Here is an 18,190-nt window from a genome sequence, read left to right as displayed (position 1 = left end):
ACGTGCACCTCTCCAAAAATGTAACAACGCGTCAACTCTACGCGGACGCAAGCGCTGTGTAGGCCTGTCACGATAACAAATTTTGCTGGACGATAAATTGTCCAAGAAATTATCGCGATAAACGATAATATTGTCGTTCTGAGACCATTTTCATTTAATATAATTATAATGGCATAATAATGCAGGTACACCTTTTCAACGATCTATAAACTTTTATTTCTAAAGAATATTAAACATTGAAAATGGAAAACATTTTAAATATCCAAAAAAATGAACAAAACAACCAAAAACAATAAAAGCAATGGACTCTTAGTGTCTGTTAACAAAATAAATGTCTGTTAATAAATAAAATGGATGTAAACAAAATTGCACTTCAAAAAATATTAAACATTAGGCTTTAGACATTAGGCATAAATAGTGATACATTCCATAACAGGCAAAACTGACGGTCAGGACCTTTGTAAACAAAACAAAAAAAGCCTCAACAAGCCATATCGACAATTTTGCACTGTTACTCCTGTTACTTTGTCCTCCTGTTACTTTGTCAAGTGATTGTGTACTGTCGGGAAGACGGAGACGCGCTTTATTGCGTGTATATGCTACGCACTGAAAATACTTGGTTAGGATTAGGGGTGAGGAGTGCGTGCGTATTACACGCCATAAAGAGCGTATCATATGCACGCAAAAACTATTTTTGGCGTATAAATGGCACGAGAAATAACATTCGTGGTATAGATACGCATTTTCATGTGATCGGGCTCGCTGTCGCAACTCACAACTAGCGTCTTCTCTCTCTCCTGGCAGTCGCCGCAAACTGTCCCCGTGTCCCGCCGGCGCTTTCCCACACAAAGACCATGTGACTGACAAGCGCCGCGGCGCCGCCTCCCCACACAAAGACCATGCAACTGACAAGAGAGTTCACTCCTCCTATACGCTAAAGAACCGAGAGTGGTCATCCAGTCTCTTTGGTAGAGACTGAGAGAGAGAGACGAGGAAAACAAACAAGCATGCAAATGGAATTATCGCGGCCGGAAAAATTATCGAGCTCATTTTTTTTTATCGTGCGATTAATTGACTTATCGACTATCGCGACAGGCCTAGCGCTGTGATTGGTCTGCTAGGACCGCTCCCTCGGGTTTCACATGCTCCCTCTTCAAGTGTAATTGCGGACAACAACGCAAGAAGTATAAATGAAAATCAACGCGTTGCCTACAGCGTAGAGCAGGGGTGGGCAAACTACGGCCCGCGGGCCACATACGGCCCGTTAGGCTGTTTAATCCGGCCCGTCGTGTATTTAAAAAATTGTCTAAAGATCGCATTCATTTTGCCTTTTTCTTGCAATACTTTGCGTTATATATATATATATATATATATACGTTGCATATATTTGACAATCGGAATATCAGATATTTCATGCCATAGCTAGCAAATGTAAAAAAGGAAAAATGACATAATAGCAGATCATCACTCATTCAGCGCTGTTGTGGCTGCGGTGTGTCACGTAACAAGCTAGACGCGTCACCATGGAAACCAAACAGACAGCAACTTAAGCATAGACTTGGTGCACGTTAATGTTTATTTCTTTTTTTGAAAACTCACAGAGAAAAAAAATGTTCGGTAACCGCTTGCACACGTTTAGTTTTTCCTTTGATTTGTCTGCTATTTAGTTTTGCTACTCTGGATTTGTGGATGTGGACTCCTCCTTTATCGCCCGGCTTTCGACTAACGTTACGCTCCCCTGTCTGCCATGTACAGAACCCGGTTTTGTTCATTAAATGTTCTGATCTGCCTTTGCTTTTTATGTTTTATTTTATTATACTTAAAATAAATTTGTATAATCGTTTATTTCGTTTTTTTTCCCCACAAATGTATGACTTTTGGAAGTGCAAATTGATTGCCATGCAGTTTTAATAAAGTTGAATTAACGTAACCTTCTGTCATTTTTACTCTTCTAAGTGTACACTTAGGTGTTTTGTTTCTAATTTACGGTTAGGCCCATTAAATAATAATAAGGATAAACAATATTTAAAAAGTATAGGCTATAATTATCAAACATCTAATTAAAAATTAACCTCAAAACATAACATGCTAAATGGGGGATATCTAGCATAAAAAAATGTATTGTCAGAATGTCGTCTCTCAGTTGTTGAATTTTGCGCAGACGTTGCCACAACGTAAATGTGTTTGCTCAGCCCGATCTCATGAAAGTTCTTATGAAACGCAGTTTTCGCGTGCATATGATACGCACTTAAAGGGATAGTTCGCCCAAAAATTAAAATACGGTCATCATTTACTCACCCTCAAGTTGTTTCAAACCTGTATGAATTTCTTTTTTCTGCCGAACACAAAAGAATATATTTTGAAAAATGTCGGTAACCAAACAGTTGATGGACCCCATTGACTTCCATAGTATTTTTTTTTTCCTACTATGGAAGTAAATGGGGTCCATCAACTGTTTGGTTACTGACATTTTTCAAAATATCGTTCAAATTATTTCAAATTTTTTAAAAATATTTGAAATAATTTGATAGTCCGCACCCCTAATCCTAACTAATGGGTTTACAGTGCGCAGCATATGCACGCAAAAAATATATATTTTTGGCGTATAAATGGTACGAGAAATTTAATTCGTGGTATATATACGCACTTTCATGAGATCGTGTTTCATAATCTGCTACTGGGCCGGCCCTCTGTCAAATTTTAAAACCCAGTGTGGCCCTTGAGCCAAAAAGTTTGCCCACCCCTGGCGTAGAGGCTCCGGCGTAGGTCCGACGCAGAAGTATAAATAGGCCTTTAGACGCCGCAAAAGACGCGAGACGTTTGACGCGAGTGTCAGCAACAACAGTTAAAGACATCTGTATAGCATTGTTGATAAACAATGGAAAAGTAGCACAGTGGAATGGAATAACATTATATTGGATCCATGAATTTAAGCCTAGGTCTTAAAGTCATAAAGCCTAATATTCTTGCTGCTGCCTGTGGTTTTTAATGTTAATCACACAACAAGAATAACTTTTGCGACTTTTAATTAAATTTAAAACATTTGATTTATACATTGAAGACTATGCAGTGTTATTTTACAATTTGGGCCAGTAGAAAAAATCCTTAGCCTTGAGCCCTGTGGCCAGTTGCATAAACTGTTAAGACTAGTCTTACAAGTTAGCCATCCAATTTTATTCTTTAAGACTGTTAATAACTTTTTAAAGTCAGTAACATACAAACATAGATTGGTCTAATTTGACGCCGTACAGTAAGACTGATTACCCCTAACTAACTTCTAGTTGATCATACTAGTTCTTAAGACACTGGCTATGTTTATGCAACTGGCCCCCGGTGTGTGTGTGCTTCCAAAAAGGCAGCGCATTTATACAGATAGAATGATGATAAAACTGTCCCCCAACAAAACTTTTGGTATTCTGCACGCTTTAAATCAGACAATTAGTTTGGAACGAAACTGCATCTATGGAGCATCCCTCTAATAATAATAATAAAGCTGCAAGTTTAATTATCAAAAACAGATACATTTTCACTTTGTTTTAGCTTTTCAGTATCTTATTAAACCTATTTTATTAATAAATATGGCTTTGCTAAGTTTATGTGCATCACCTTACCCCCACCCCCGCAATAAAATAAAAAATAAAATCCACCGTCACAGCCCTACACTCACATGGACATTACTGGACATTATGGTACTCCACCAGAGTTCACAGTCCAAAGCTGTGAAGTTGCTAATAACAGATTGGCGTAAGCTGGCAGATAGATGCTGGCTTTCTGGTTCTCTTTAGTGTGCAATGCTGCATGCTATATTTAGCAACTTTATCCCTATAGTGTTCTGCACCTGTGTTATCTTCAGTGTATTGCATAAGCCACGTAATAAACTCATGAATGTTGCAGTTACCACATGGACATGTATCCTACGTAAATGTTGCTGACTTTCATTTGGGAGGTTGGGTACACTCTTATTTAAGTTAACAAATTCAAGTTGTTTGTAGCCCATTAAGCCCAACGGGACAGATCACATGTTGAGCTAATTTTACCCAGGAAATTGGTTTATTTAACCCATTGGTTTATTTAGCTAGTTTCCATATACGTTTTGTCTATAGAAATGAGTTGTTCACTTCCGTAAAGCGGTATGACTGACTAATGGACTAAATGGATCCTTAATCAAATTGGTAGTTGATTATTTTCCATTGTCGATAATATTCGATTTTGTCGATTAGTTGTTGCAACCTTGTAAAACATTTTAGAAAATTAATTTATCGCCTTTTTTATTTTTATTTATTCTTACATTCTCAACTATTTACATAACTTCCTTTATTTTCGAGTCTCATATTTTAGAGTAGCATATGTTATACAATTTTGTACAATATTGCCTACATTTAAGTTTGTTTAACAAAGATTATAAGGAAAAATTTAAGTGTAGTCTTTTATCCTGTTTCCACCGTAACAGTGCTGGTTCTTGTGCCGGAGTTGGGATTGGGTTTGCCCTGCCTTTCAAATCAGTGTTGGGCTTAAATTAGGCTACTTAAGTTATAATTACTGTCATTTAAATAGTTTTCCTTGAAAAAGTAAAGTTAGGGATTACTCTTAAATTTTCTGTAATTTAATTACAGTTACTTCTGATGTAATTGCACCAAATACTGTATAGAGACTATAGAACAATTCTATATAAAACAGTAGTGGACTGTTCACATCAAAATGATTGAAAATTGATGTTTTTAGGGCTGCAACAACTAATCGATAAAATCAATTATTATCGACAATGGTAAATAATCGACAACGAGTTTGATTAACGATTAGTAAATCAGTCAGTCATGCCGCTTTACAGAAGTGAGCAACCCATTTCTAAAGACAAAACGCACATGGAAAATAGCGAAGGACACAGAGTGAGCTGCTGCGGGAAAGGTACATGATCCATCCAAGTTGTCTGAAACATGAGAATGCTTTAAGCGCTTCAAACAAAAGCTTAAGCATTTACCGCGTCTTGCCCTGTCTTGCTTTGACAGATGCGTGTGCTGTTTAATGGCTTTGACACGTTTTCCTCAGCACATAACTTACATTTCATGGTTATATCCTTACGTGTAAATGTTAGAAACTCCCGCGAGTATTTCCATTTAATATATTCTGACAACAAGTGTCTTGGTGTTTCCATCACGTAAAAGGCAGATGCGACACTGGTTTAGGTGACTCATGCCGCGTCCCTGTATGTTGTTTTGTATAAAATTAAATGATGATACAGGACAGTAACGATTTTGTAGATGAAATAAAACATATATAAATCTGTATTTTAAAGAAGAAACACACTTTTTTGGTTGCAACTGCTCTGTCCTGAAGAGGATGCAAGAAGGCCACAATAAATAACTCAACCACTGAGTTGTTGCATCTGACCCAAGAGCTGGATAACACAAAAACTACCCGATTACTGAAAAAAAAGAAACCTTTTTTAAACAAAAGTGGTTAGAATTTAACCACTGTATTTTTGTTTTACCCAATTTATTAAGGCATAGGACAATACAGGGCTCAAAAGTACCTGTGTCTCTCAGTTTGGTACTGGCGCGTTGTGTGATAAGTTTTGTGTGCACAGCAACACAGATTGGGAATTACTCTTTCACGTCTTCTTGAGCTTGCACGGACATATTCACACAAAATTGTCAAATGGCCCGTCTTGAGTATCATAAATACAGTCGGTTATGTCTTAAATGAACATTACAAAGTACATTGGATCCGTGCTGCTCTTAAAGTGACTGCAGCCTAATATTCCTGCTGCTCAGTGTTTGTTAATCAAACAAAAGACAAAAAAAAAAAAACCTTGAATAGGAGTTAATTCATATTTATACAGTGAAGACCATGCAGTGATATTTTACAGTTGATTACTATTTATGTACCTGAAAATCTAGTTTAGACCTACATGAAAAAACCTGAAAAGAACTGTTTATTTAATTTGTTTTAAATTAAAAATGCTCGTAATTTGATTATTTGTTCTTATTTTATTACTGACAGTCTTTAACAATATTTAAAATGTATATGAGTTAGGCTAGTAGGTTTTTGTTGTCATGACCTTATTTATTAAGGTTACATGGATCAAAAACAAATAAAATCCATAGCGTTGAGCCCTGCAAAACAAATTCAGTGTATTTATGCATAGTTTAAAACTCACTTTCAAACATCAATAAATGGTCAGAAACAGTAAAAAAAAAAAAATATATATATATATAGTGCACTGTCATTGAAGTGTCTTTTAAAAAAAAAAAAATATTTGATGAGGTAAAAAAAAACACCAGGTAATGAATATAGCATGTAAAAATAATTCTAACTAATTAAAAAAGCATACATCATTCTAAACCGCCTGAATTAAAAAATAACACCTTTTCATTTAGCATTATTATTAAAAAGTCTAATGTTTTCAAATGGAGAACATTCATGATAGGGGAGACTATCAACTCCCCATAAATATAAGCATAAAATCCATCCAATATTACAAAACCGATACACAATAATGGGAAAATGCTTAAATATCGGGACAAATATTAGGAAACCGATATATCGGTCGATCTCTAACAAAAAGCTAAAAGAGTACTTTTTTGCATAAAAAAAAAATGAGATGCAGTGGAATGGAACAAAAAAAAGCCCACAAAGTCTCAAGACATGTTTTTTTAAAAGTTGAACTGACCTTTACATGCCTTTTCTAAACATGCAGCTGTCTTATGAGATGCGAGTGTAACAGTCAAAGATATCCGTGTAGAAAGTCCGCAGATTATGCGTTTCGTGTGAATGGACTTAGTTTCGGTTTTGACGTAACCAAGATCGTTTCCCTGTTAAGCTTCTCTATTTCTGCAATGATTTGAATGAACAACGCAGCAGCACCGCATCTCGTGGGTTCAACTGGATTGGCTAACAAATGACTTTACATCATCATAGCATCTTGTGCGCCACTGATAAGGCTGCCTGACGCACACCTAAAATTCCAAAGTGGATTTTTATTATCGGAGGTGTAACGTTGATAAATACCGATACGGTTTATTCGCCCAGGCCTACTCTACAGGCTCAACCCAGTGTTTGGAGTGAACAAATAACCCAGAATTTTTTAGAGTGTAAGGATATATTCTACAAGTGGCTGTTGTGTTTATTGACTTGTAAACTTGTAATTGTCATTTGTCTTGTGTGTGCTGCTACTAACAAGAAGTCAGTTCTAATATAAGTGTAAAGTGGTCCAATGCACATTGTGATAGCATGTCATTATTCTTTGCTGTCTATTACGGTACTGATTTAAACGAATACAACCATACAGTTGTAAAATCTGGGAAGAGTAATTTGAAGAACCCTTGGAAGACGAATTCCTGGATCTTCAGTATGCTTGACATCAGCACGCATAGGGTTCTTCTCATTTCTTATTTGTGCATCCTTGTTCCCCCCCCCCCCCCCCCCCACCACAACACACTAACACATTAAGTGATGGATGTCCTCCTCTTAATATAAATGTCAACCTGTCTTGGTTGACTAATTGTGATGCGATCACCTGAGACAGATGTTAATACCAGTTTAGCAGCACCTGTGGCATGTTTGGCCCTCTGGGAGTTAAACTAGTTTAAAGCCAGGTGAAACGCCGATGGCGTTCTCAACAACACCGACGTTGAAAACCTACGTCAAGTGCCAGTCAGTACTAGTAAACTGTTTGCTTAATATCTGCTTACTCTTACTTTTGATGGTCATTCTACTGACTATAAGTAACTTTGCAAGTATGTCAACTTATCTACTAACTCGAACCCTAACATTCTAATGCTCTAATGAGAGTTAGTTTACATGTAGTTGCATATTAATGAGAGTTAGTTGATATGTAGTTGCAAAGTTACTTATAGTTAGTAGACTATGGACTAATAAAGTGTAACCTCTTTTGTTATTAAGCAATAGCAGTTTTTATGCATTTGTATTTGTACTAAATGTTTAGGCTGTGGTTTTTCATAACCAATACCACAGAATCCACAAAGGTTCACCTGCGCATGCGATTCAGCTGATGACGACAAAGCTAATTCAACAAAACGCATGTCGGAGATGACAGTGGTGATGGTTTAACTTGGATACGAACGAGAGTGACAATGCAGTGTGAGTGCAATGTGAGAGTGACAAATGAATGGCTCGCAATCCACTGTCTCCTCAAAAGAGTCTGTTTGCAAGCAGCAGAAAGCCGCCTTCGTGTGACGCACATAGAGTAAAGTGTTGTTCAAATGAATAAAAAACACAATATATATTGACCTGCGCCCTGTTTTCTATCATGTACCGTGCACGTTTGTGATGATGCAAGATTATTTAAAATGCACCAGGGTTCAGTTGAATTAAGTATGTGTGAAATCAGACCGTGGACTGCAGCAAACATGCACATTGTAAAAGCCCACTAATTGTTTTGTTTTTTAAATTGCTATAGTGTTTCCAACATACTTCACCTTTGCTTTACAAAGCTTGTATATTGCAATACTCTTAACTCGCATGCATTTCTTTGCTCCTCCATTGTTTGCAGATACTCTGCTGCTGCACTAAACTGTCTGGGTGCTGCACTGCTCTGGTCATTAACTTCTTTGTTCCAACAACATCACGTAATTAACGGACATTTAGAAAATTTGGTTTTGAAATGAGTGAATACATTTGATCAATACAATGTAGAATCGCAAATCATATGTGCAACTTTTTTCCTTCACACTCTATATGCTATTGAAATAACAGATGTTTTATTTTTATTTTGTTTAGTTTTTTTTGTTCCAAGAAGTTTTAGAAAGTGTAAATCTGGTAGGCTACACCAAGTCTACTGCTAATGAAGACAGAGCTGGATAATTAAAATCTTAACCAATCAGTAAATTTAAGCATGACGTAGGCATTCTAAATGTAATGGAAGCAAGTTTGTGATTCTCGAATACAGCTTCTATCTAAGGAGTTTTCTTCATCACTGGACAGGAGTTGGACTGGCAAAGTCTGCTGCTCGTACTACAGCATCTTTGCTGTCGTCTGTCAGTTGGCATGCGTGATGCAACGTATTTGGTCCACAAATTAATAATCAGTATTTGAGCATGCCATACTTTGTTTCCCGTGACTGTTCTTCCTCTGTAATTGATTTATGTCGACTGTGGCTCATAACACTGTGAGAGTGTCCCATAGAACAGTGAGCATTATGCGAACAGTCCGAACGTTTTCTCTTAGTTTTAACACAAAGAAATAAGTACAATTTTAGAGGAATATGAGTAAAATGTTGACACTCATCGTACTTGAGATTTGACTCTAGATGCACTCTGTCTTCTAGAAAAACTGTATTCTACATGGAGCTGTTCGCCCCTCATGGGCACCAGCATTTTGACATCACATGACTCACGACGTCACATGACTCACAACGTCACAAGCCATGTCATGCCATTAATAACAATAATGTTTAGGCTGCTTGTTGTTTTGTTTGTGCTTTGGCTCTGCGTGACTGCGGATGTATATGACCGTTCACAATAGATAATGCTGCTTTACAATTTTAGTGAGTTAGAGAGCTACATATCACAATTTGTCTGTTCAACAAAATACCTCATTCACCTGTTGAGTAATAAAAACGACACTTCAAATACCTCTGTACCCGCCATCTCCAAAAAGCCAAGCCAATGTTGATTCTCGTTAGCTCTGTTGCCTTCTCTTTTTGCCTGCAGACTCTCCTTCTGTTTGCCTTTTTATTTTTTAAACAGGTGATTCTCCGGAGGTTTGAGATTTAGCGTTATAAACGCTTATTATGAGCTTACCATAGTGAAGCATGGCAAGACAAAAACACTTTTTGGAAGGATTGATGTATTGACTCATCTTATTGATAATACTGATATTAATTAATAACTAAAACTTATAATAGTGTACCTTTTAATATACTGCCATGTTCAGTCAGTGCTGAAGGTACTTTATAACGCGTAAACATGAAAGTACATCTAAGGGTGCGTTCACATTTATAGTTTGGTTCGTTTGGTCTGGACTAAAAGAAAACCTTTAGTCCTGGTTTGCTTTGCGCTCAGATTGGCATTTTTATCTCCGAACCTAAAGGCATAGGGATACGTTCACAACCTGATTGGTCGGCTTTTATGATGTAGCATATTGCCTGTTTTGAGACAGAACTTATCGAACATCCAAAACAATGCTGTGTGCTGGGATAAATGCGCTCGTTGTATGTCCATAGCCTACATATGAAGGTATTTTGACCCGATGAGAACTCGTGAAGAGCTTATAAAATGTGTAAAGAAGTAAAAAAAAAAATATATATATATATATATATATATCTTGGTCGTAGTATCCTTTCAACATTTATGGGGATGCCTATGGCTGGCATCAGTGCTGTTCAATACATTGAATTAATGCCGTTGATCGTCAATTGGGCTTTGTGAATTGGCTCTCAAAGTAGGGTTGGGCTGAATCGACGATGTAGAATCACAATTCAATTCACATGTTTCCATGGCGATGCGTCTTGCTTGGGCACGTGATTCACCACAGCCAAAATAGCGCTGTATGACAGATGTAGCGCTTTTATTTCTAAATATTAACTGACTTGCTTACCATGTCATCAACTATCTTCTATTCCAGTTCTCAAATACGTGTAATTGAGTTTGTTTTGTCGTTTAAAAACCTTTATAAATTATCCTGATCTGTAACGGGAGATGGGCGCCGCCATGTTTGTTTGGGTGCCGTAGTTCAGAGATTCCTGTCTGTTGGATTTATTAAAGCACGTGAATTCATCAGTTTCTCCCGAAATACATTAAAGTAAGTGGCCGGTAAACTGCGAGAAGAATAGAGTAAACTTTATAGTTACTTACACTGTGTATCTGATATGAATAAAACACGTCTGCAAATATATTTGAATGGATTGTTGTTGCTGCTACCATAGACACTTCCATTTGTGTATTTTACAAATTATAAATGTATTGTTTTGCTATAAATTATATGTACTTAAATGTCTGAAACCTAAAATAAACATTATGTGGTTAAAAACACTGAGTAGTTGTGATATATGACAAGCGCTGACGCGTCCGTCTTTGGCTCAGCGCCAGCCATAGCATGAAAGCACAGTTTGAATCTGGCAGTTATATCACATCACTGTACGTTCGCTCCTTAGTGGTCAGCTGCTGCAGAACGTGCCAAAATCAAAATTGCTGATGAGATGTAGAGGAAAATATCTAGTGGAGAATGAGAATGTTACGTTGCCCCCCCTTCGCAATGTTTCACTATAGACGTCGTCTCATGACATATTGGTAGACATCGCCCAACCCTAACTCAAAGTTAAATTAATTTCAACACTTTCTTTCATTTTTAAAATAAACGTTTTAATGATGACTCGTTACAAAGACAGTCAGTCCCTTGCCTACACCTACTGGAGTAACAATGTAACTGCACTGACTGACAGACTGTCTTGAGTGAGCAAAGACATGCATCAGTGCTGATACTTATGAAATATCAGCACTTTTGGAGAAGTCTTACAGCCAAACACAATCGGAGTTATATTAAAAATATCCTGGTTCTTCCAAGCTTTATAGTGGGAGTGAATGGTACCCTACTTTATTACCAAAAAAGCGCATCCATCATAAAAGTAATTCATACGGCTCCAGAGGGTTATTAAAGGCCTTCTGAAGCGAAGCGATGCGTTTTTGTAAGAAAAATATCCATATTTATAACTTTAAAATAAACTATAATCACTGGCTTCCGGAAACGGTCATGCGCAAGTCGAGTTCCGGCGGAAGAGAATATCATGCCTAAATCATTGTTGTGATTTTAAGAAATACCACTTTCTTACATAAGTGATATTGATTTTATGCAATAGTTCTTTAAAAAAGTTTAATTTTAAAGAAGGCAAATAAATATATAAATATATAAATCATTATCAAGGTCAGTTTTTGCTGTAAATTTGACTCCAAATCTCCATTTACAATATGGCAGTAAAGAGGCAGTCTAGGCCTCCTGAGTTAGAAAGGCCCTGTTCAGAAAGACTTGAAGCATTTGTTGTTGTCATTCGGTCTTTCTTGTGTAGATTAACAGCATTGTTTCCTCTAAGCCTGCAGAATACTGAAGTCACCAGCTGCAAAACCGATGTCGCTCTCCTTGTCTTGTTTTTTTCTACTGCCAAGCTCAGATAAGAGCGCAAGACAGGACTGAATCATAGCAAGGCATCTCTCATCTGATTGGCTGGAGTTCTCTAAACAGCCACAGCGAGAGGAGGCCTGTTCCTGACCAGAGCCTCTTAAGCCCCTTTCACACAGAGATTCTGGAAAATATGTCCCGGGATCGTTTTATTTTTGGTTCATTCATTTGGAATCTGTGAGTGCGTTCACACACATCCCGTAAAGACACGTGACGTCAGGATGTGATCACTCCTGTCAGATGTCAGTTCTGCTGATAACTCCTCTTCATCATTTCTACACGAAGACGAGTCCATACTCCCCAGTAGCGCCACTGGATTTGCCGAGTGGCTCGTTCCCGATATGCTGTAGCATAGGTTGTAGAAAGGCCCGTGCGATGGCAGTGCGTCATCACTATGACACACCCCTTACGGCATTGGTCCTGGCTTTTGTTCACACAGGGCGCGTTGTTACTTGGTCCCCATCCCAGCATCAATCCGGGAAGTGTTTGCGTTCACACAGAAGGCAGTTTTACGGCAATTTCCCGGGATCAACGCGCTGTGTGAAAGGGGCTTAAGATTCCCAAGCGATCTAGAGAGTGGGGGAACAGAGCATAAACAACAGTTTGCATTTCTGTCACATGCTTGACAATATTGCTGTGCTGATACCAAACTCTATTTAATACTTATATTAAACTTACTATTTAAACTAATAAATATTTGCTGTTTTGTAAGACAATTGTTACTCTTATTATTGCTCATATTTAAGTTAGTGTTGCACCAAATTATATATTTTTTTAATCAAAACAAGTTTTCAATTAGCTGAAAACCGAAAATAAATTTTAGTCAATAATCCATTACACACAATGCACACACATTTTTGTTTTTGTTTTGTTTAGGCTACAAATGCACACCTCATAAGATCTGTTTGGATTTGCTAAAGTTTGGTAGGTTCGTGAAATTAAATATTAAATTATATAAATGTGTATTTTAAGAATGCTTATCGAAGATGACAAAGTATTATAGCACTTGCCATTCTATTACTAATAATAGAAAAGCAAACACTATAATAGTTTGTCTTTTACCTTTTTTTTGGACAACTGTTGAACAGAGACAGTAAACTAATGAAGACTTTGGTGTTCTCCGTGCTTTTAAAATATATGTCCTGCTTCCGACACTGGAAAAATCACTCTCATCTAGCAGCTCCCTAACATACACTGTAGTACCTGGACAACACCCTAGCAGCGTGACTGCGAGTTTGCATGGCCAAGCGCCACTCATTTTACCCTTATTTTACCTGTTTAACACATGCAGTGTTTTAAGTCATTTTTTTGTTCCACTGCAGCCTGACCAAAGTTAAGTCACGTTTTGCCTATGATCTGCTGCCCCTGTACAGTTATTTTTCACAAGTGTTGTCTTTAAAAGAACCAGAGATCAGAGCTCTTTCAGTGACCCAAAAGTGAACGGAGTCAAAAAATTCCCAGTTCTGATTGCAGTCTTTTTTCTTGAGTGTGGAAATTTATTTTTGGTTCACTGTAGTTGTTGTAGGGTCTTTTTTTAGTCCCACTTTTTAAACACACACACACACTTGATTGGAAGCCAGTGAAGTTTATTGTCATAAAATTCTGTCATCATTTTACTCACCCTCAAGTTGTTCCAAACATGAATGTCTTTCTTCTGCTGAACACAAAAGCAGATATCTTGAAGAATATGGGTAACAAACAGTTGATGGGCCTCATTGTCTTCCGTAGTACGAAAAAAAAAAATGGGGCCCATCAACTGTTTGGTTACGAAATTCTTCAAGATATCTTCTTTTGTGTTCAGCAGAAGGAAGACATTCATGTTTGGAACAACTTGAGGGTGAGTAAATGACAGAGTTCATCCTCCATCATCGCACTCTCCGGGCGTTCAAGCAACTGTAGCTTTCATCACTACAACGGAAGGCCCGACTCTCCATTAATTCGATTGAACAGTGGAAAAAAACGCGGTGACGTCGGGTGCTTTTTCCGCTCGGAGTAAGTTGCTTTTTTTTCAACTGTAAAAACGCAGGGCGCTGCAGGCGGTAAAATGCGAGGCGCCTGGGGTGCACAAACAGCGCGCAGACCGCTCACTGCCATAGGAAAACATTTGAAAAAAGGCGCCTCTCACTGCAGAAAACGCGTTAGGTGTGATCGGGGCCATAGTGTCTCTCTTCTCTGACAGGTGTTTTTGCTGTGTATGTTTCTGTGCTGGTGCCTTGGCTAGTTTAGGCCTGTCGTGGACAGCTGACTCTCAAAGCTTTTCATATTCTTCAAATTCTGAGCAGTGGTTAGTTCACAGAAGTGACAGAAATGAACTTTTTCATTAAGGAGTGATATTTTCCCTCCTAAATTGTTTCCCAGAGGCATTATTTACCTTTGCAAGAGCATTTTTATTTTCTTCTAACCTTACTAGATGTATCATCTTGTGTGAAATTCTTACATTTTAATACATTTAATTAGAATAAGACTACAGGGTGTTACCAGTCAAATTAAATGAGTATCAACAACTCTCAAGCGTTCGTTTGGTGGAAAACTGAATACATTTGTTTAAAATGTCTTTTAGTATCTCTTTTCTCTGACTGGTGTAGCATTAGATTTGTAAAATAACTTGAAGTGGAGAAGGGATGTTGGAGTGCTTTGCAGGACAAATTTAAAGTGAACAGATCTGAGACACTGAAAACGCTGTATCATGAATACAGGCAGCATAGTGGATCACATGCAGACTATATATTTCGCACAAGGCCATTTTTTTTTTTTTTATAAATAAATTGTGTAGCCCTGCAATGTAGCTTTAAGTTGAAATATTTCTCTGCAAATGCCGACACATAAACCGTTGAATGACTTCCGTTTTTTGGTTTTGCCGCCTGGCTGTTGCAGTCAGGTAAAGAAGGGACCCTGTGATGCTGGCAGTAAAAGCAGCATTCAAATAAGCAGCGGGACAGGCCTCTCTGCTGCGCAGGGGTTTTCCTCACCCCATTTCCTCCACTGTCCCTCAGCATGACTGTGCTGAATAAAATCTCTAAATTAATTTGAGCTGTTCTCCACAGAGAGCGGCGGCGCCACACTGAGTAGCAGATCTCCCCAGTGTTCATCCACACACAGCTGTGCTCATGCTCATCAACTATGAGTCAACAGCACTGCTCTCCTCTCCTCACATTCACCTCTCAGCGCTGGAGTGAACAGTGCACTGAGGCACAGAGCTGGGAGTCATGCCAGGATATAACATGCAGTGGTAGAAATGTGTCAGCCAGTAACGATTTTGCTGTATCATTTATACCGGAGTAGTAGATGCATCAATGCTGTTATGACGTGAGGCATGACAAAGCATGTCAGAGCTTTTGTAAAGAGCTTTTTTTTTTTGTAAAGAAAGCTTAGTATTTTAACGTCCAAAAAACAATTCACACATCTGTCATCTATCCGTTTCATTTGCAGAGACAACTATGAATAGGTGATTTGTATGGTTGATTTCCCCAAAAAGCTATAAAAATGTAAACTTTTAGAGCTATAAAACATTGTTTGTTTGAGCTTTCTGACCAGCCTGACGTGTCAACTTTGACTCAAACAGTGACAGCAACTGGGAGTGGGCGGAGGTTTTGGGAAACTTGTTTGAAAACAGTCATTATTGCAGCACTTTTGCTGTCGCGGAGTAACAATAGGTATGCTAACATGCATACATTTTCATCAGTCGGAATGAATCCAGTCTAATCAGTTTGTGAGAACCCTAAATGTTGTCATCCAATTCACATATTCATTTACTTGTGCATTACATGTATTCCAAACAAAACTTAAACGTATGCGCACATTGCGCAGTGCTCCATTCAGCGCATTCAGAACTGGGGTGTCCCCTTCGGTCCGTTCGGTGCGGGATCACATCATTGTCGATATAGTGATAGGTACTGTAACTGTGATGCAGGCTCTTTGCTTCATTTACATGTCCACATTTATTGAGTAGGTATATTTGCTTAATCCCATGAATCCCAGTTCTGTTTGTCTGTTCCACTATTGGTGGAATTTAATGAATGGAGAACTTGTGAACAGTTGTGAACAGTAAAAAAGCATTTTGCTGTTTAAAGGGTTAGTTCACCCAAAAATGAAAATTCTGTCAGTAATTACTCACCCTCATGTTGTTCCAAACCCGTAAGACTTTCATTCATCTTCGGAACACAAACTAAGATATTTTTGATGAAATCTGAGCGCTGGCTCACTCCTCCATAGACTTCTAGGTGACTGAAACTTGCTGGCCCAGAAAATGTATTAAAGAGATCGTTAATATAGTCCAAGTGACTACAGTGGCTCAATCTTAAGGATATCAAGTGACGAGAATACTTTTTGTGCGCAAAAACAAACCAAAATAACGACTTTATTCCACTATTCATTTCCTTCTATCTGGGCCTCGAGTTAGTTCACGTAGTGTTTTTGCGCAGCGCGTCTGTGTTGTACGTCACCACGTAGGCTCACTGTTGGCCGACGCTGGTCCAACGTTATTTTTGTTGTTTTTTGCGCACAAAAGGTATTCTCGTCGCTTGGTATATTTAAGATTGAGCCACTGTAGTCACTTCGACTATATTACCGATCTCTTTAATAACTTTTCTGGGCCAGCAAGTTTCGGTCACCTAGAAGCCTATGGAGGAGTGAGCCAGCTCTCAGATTTAATCAAAAATATCTTAATTTGTGTTCCGAAGATGAACGAAGGTCTTACGGGGTTGGAACAACATGAGGGTGAGTAATTACTGACAGAATTTTCATTTTTGGGTGAACTAACCCTTTAAGCTCAGGCCTGTCTGTTTTGCTTTATGCAGTAGCCAAGTGCATCTTATTACCCAGGATGCTGTGTGGTTCTCATGTATAAAACTCATTCCTCTTTGTTTGTTTTTTTCTGAAGTTTGATTTTTACATCACACAGCTGTGTAAAATGTATAATGCTTTTTACTTTGTCCAGAATAGTGAAATAATTTTAAATGGAATCTACTTTTTTGAAAAAAAACTAAGCTTTCTAAACAGCATCTGTGACTTGCTGCTATTTACTGCACACAATAATGTCAACTTGATCCTCAGTTTAATGGAAGTCTATGGGGCATGTCTGTCTGAGGGATTAAAAGCAGAAATGTTAATCTTGTATTTTTGTTAGTGTTATATTTGTAGTATTATTACTTGAATTATTCATCATTATTTTTTATTTTTTTACTTGAACTGTTAAGTGTAAAAGCCCACTGGCGACACATTACTGATATAATTCCTTTTGTTGGAGTTTGCTGACGGTAAATAGTACTTTACAAATGTTTAGGAAATGACCAGATTGATTTATTTATTTATTTTTATGCGGGTCACACCCGAGTCATACTAACACATGTAATGAATGGACGTGTTTTTGTCTCTGTACAGAATGTCATCAGAGGATAAGAGTCTGGATCCCTCTGAGCAAGGACCATCTCCTCCCCTGAGCAGTGCTGGGGCCACGCCCTCAGGGAGCCCGGCCCCCTCAGATAGACGCCCACGGGGCCGGCCACGCAAGGATGCTAACTCTGTCACACCCACACCCAAGTCCAAAAGAAAGTAAGAGCATGTCCTGTTCCCATGCGACCGTGTCTGCATATGATGACACACTTGGAGCTGACCTTGTGTCTGCTTTGCATTTTCCTCTGTGTTGTTTAAAGCAGGAAATGAGAATATTATAACTTGACAAATCACTGACAAGTTTATTATATTGAAGGGCTTGATGAATGAAACCATTGCCACTTAGACAATTTTCTGGTTTGTGATATTCCACTGATCGGCAGAATTGAAGGTTATCATTTGCCCAGAAATTAGATTGAATCAATAAGTCTTAACACCAGGAACGATCATGATATTTATGGGGATTTATGAGGCTAGTTAATTCTGTCATGTGATTATGATGACCTGATTATTTTTCCTGCCCTCCACCCTCCCCTTTTTTAGTATTGAAGTATTAGCCAGTTTTCCAGCTTATCACCTAAACTCCCTTATGCCTATTTAAACTATTCATTAATTCTTTGAATTATTGAATTGCTTTCTATTAAGAAACCTCCTGGATAAATCATGT

General features: G+C 38.0%; 1 protein-coding gene across 5 annotated transcripts in view; it reads left to right on the top strand.

Annotated features, from left to right (window-relative positions):
* The window catches only part of kmt2ca (lysine (K)-specific methyltransferase 2Ca), a 144,579-nt gene that overhangs the window by 11,154 nt on the left and 115,235 nt on the right, over nt 1-18,190 (top strand). For all 5 annotated transcript variants that reach the window (XM_084399083.1, XM_084399082.1, XM_084399080.1 and 2 more), the window contains exon 2: nt 17,512-17,682. In XM_084399083.1, the coding sequence (XP_084255209.1) occupies nt 17,513-17,682 (170 nt within the window). In that variant the 5' untranslated portion in view covers nt 17,512. The remainder of the gene's footprint in view (nt 1-17,511; nt 17,683-18,190) is intronic.

Source organism: Rutilus rutilus, assembly GCF_951802725.1.
Source record: "Rutilus rutilus genome assembly, chromosome: 24".
In the NCBI taxonomy this organism is placed as follows: Eukaryota; Metazoa; Chordata; class Actinopteri; order Cypriniformes; family Leuciscidae; genus Rutilus; species Rutilus rutilus.
The sequence above is the reverse complement of the archived record's forward strand: the minus strand, read 5'-3'. Positions and strand labels throughout refer to the sequence as shown.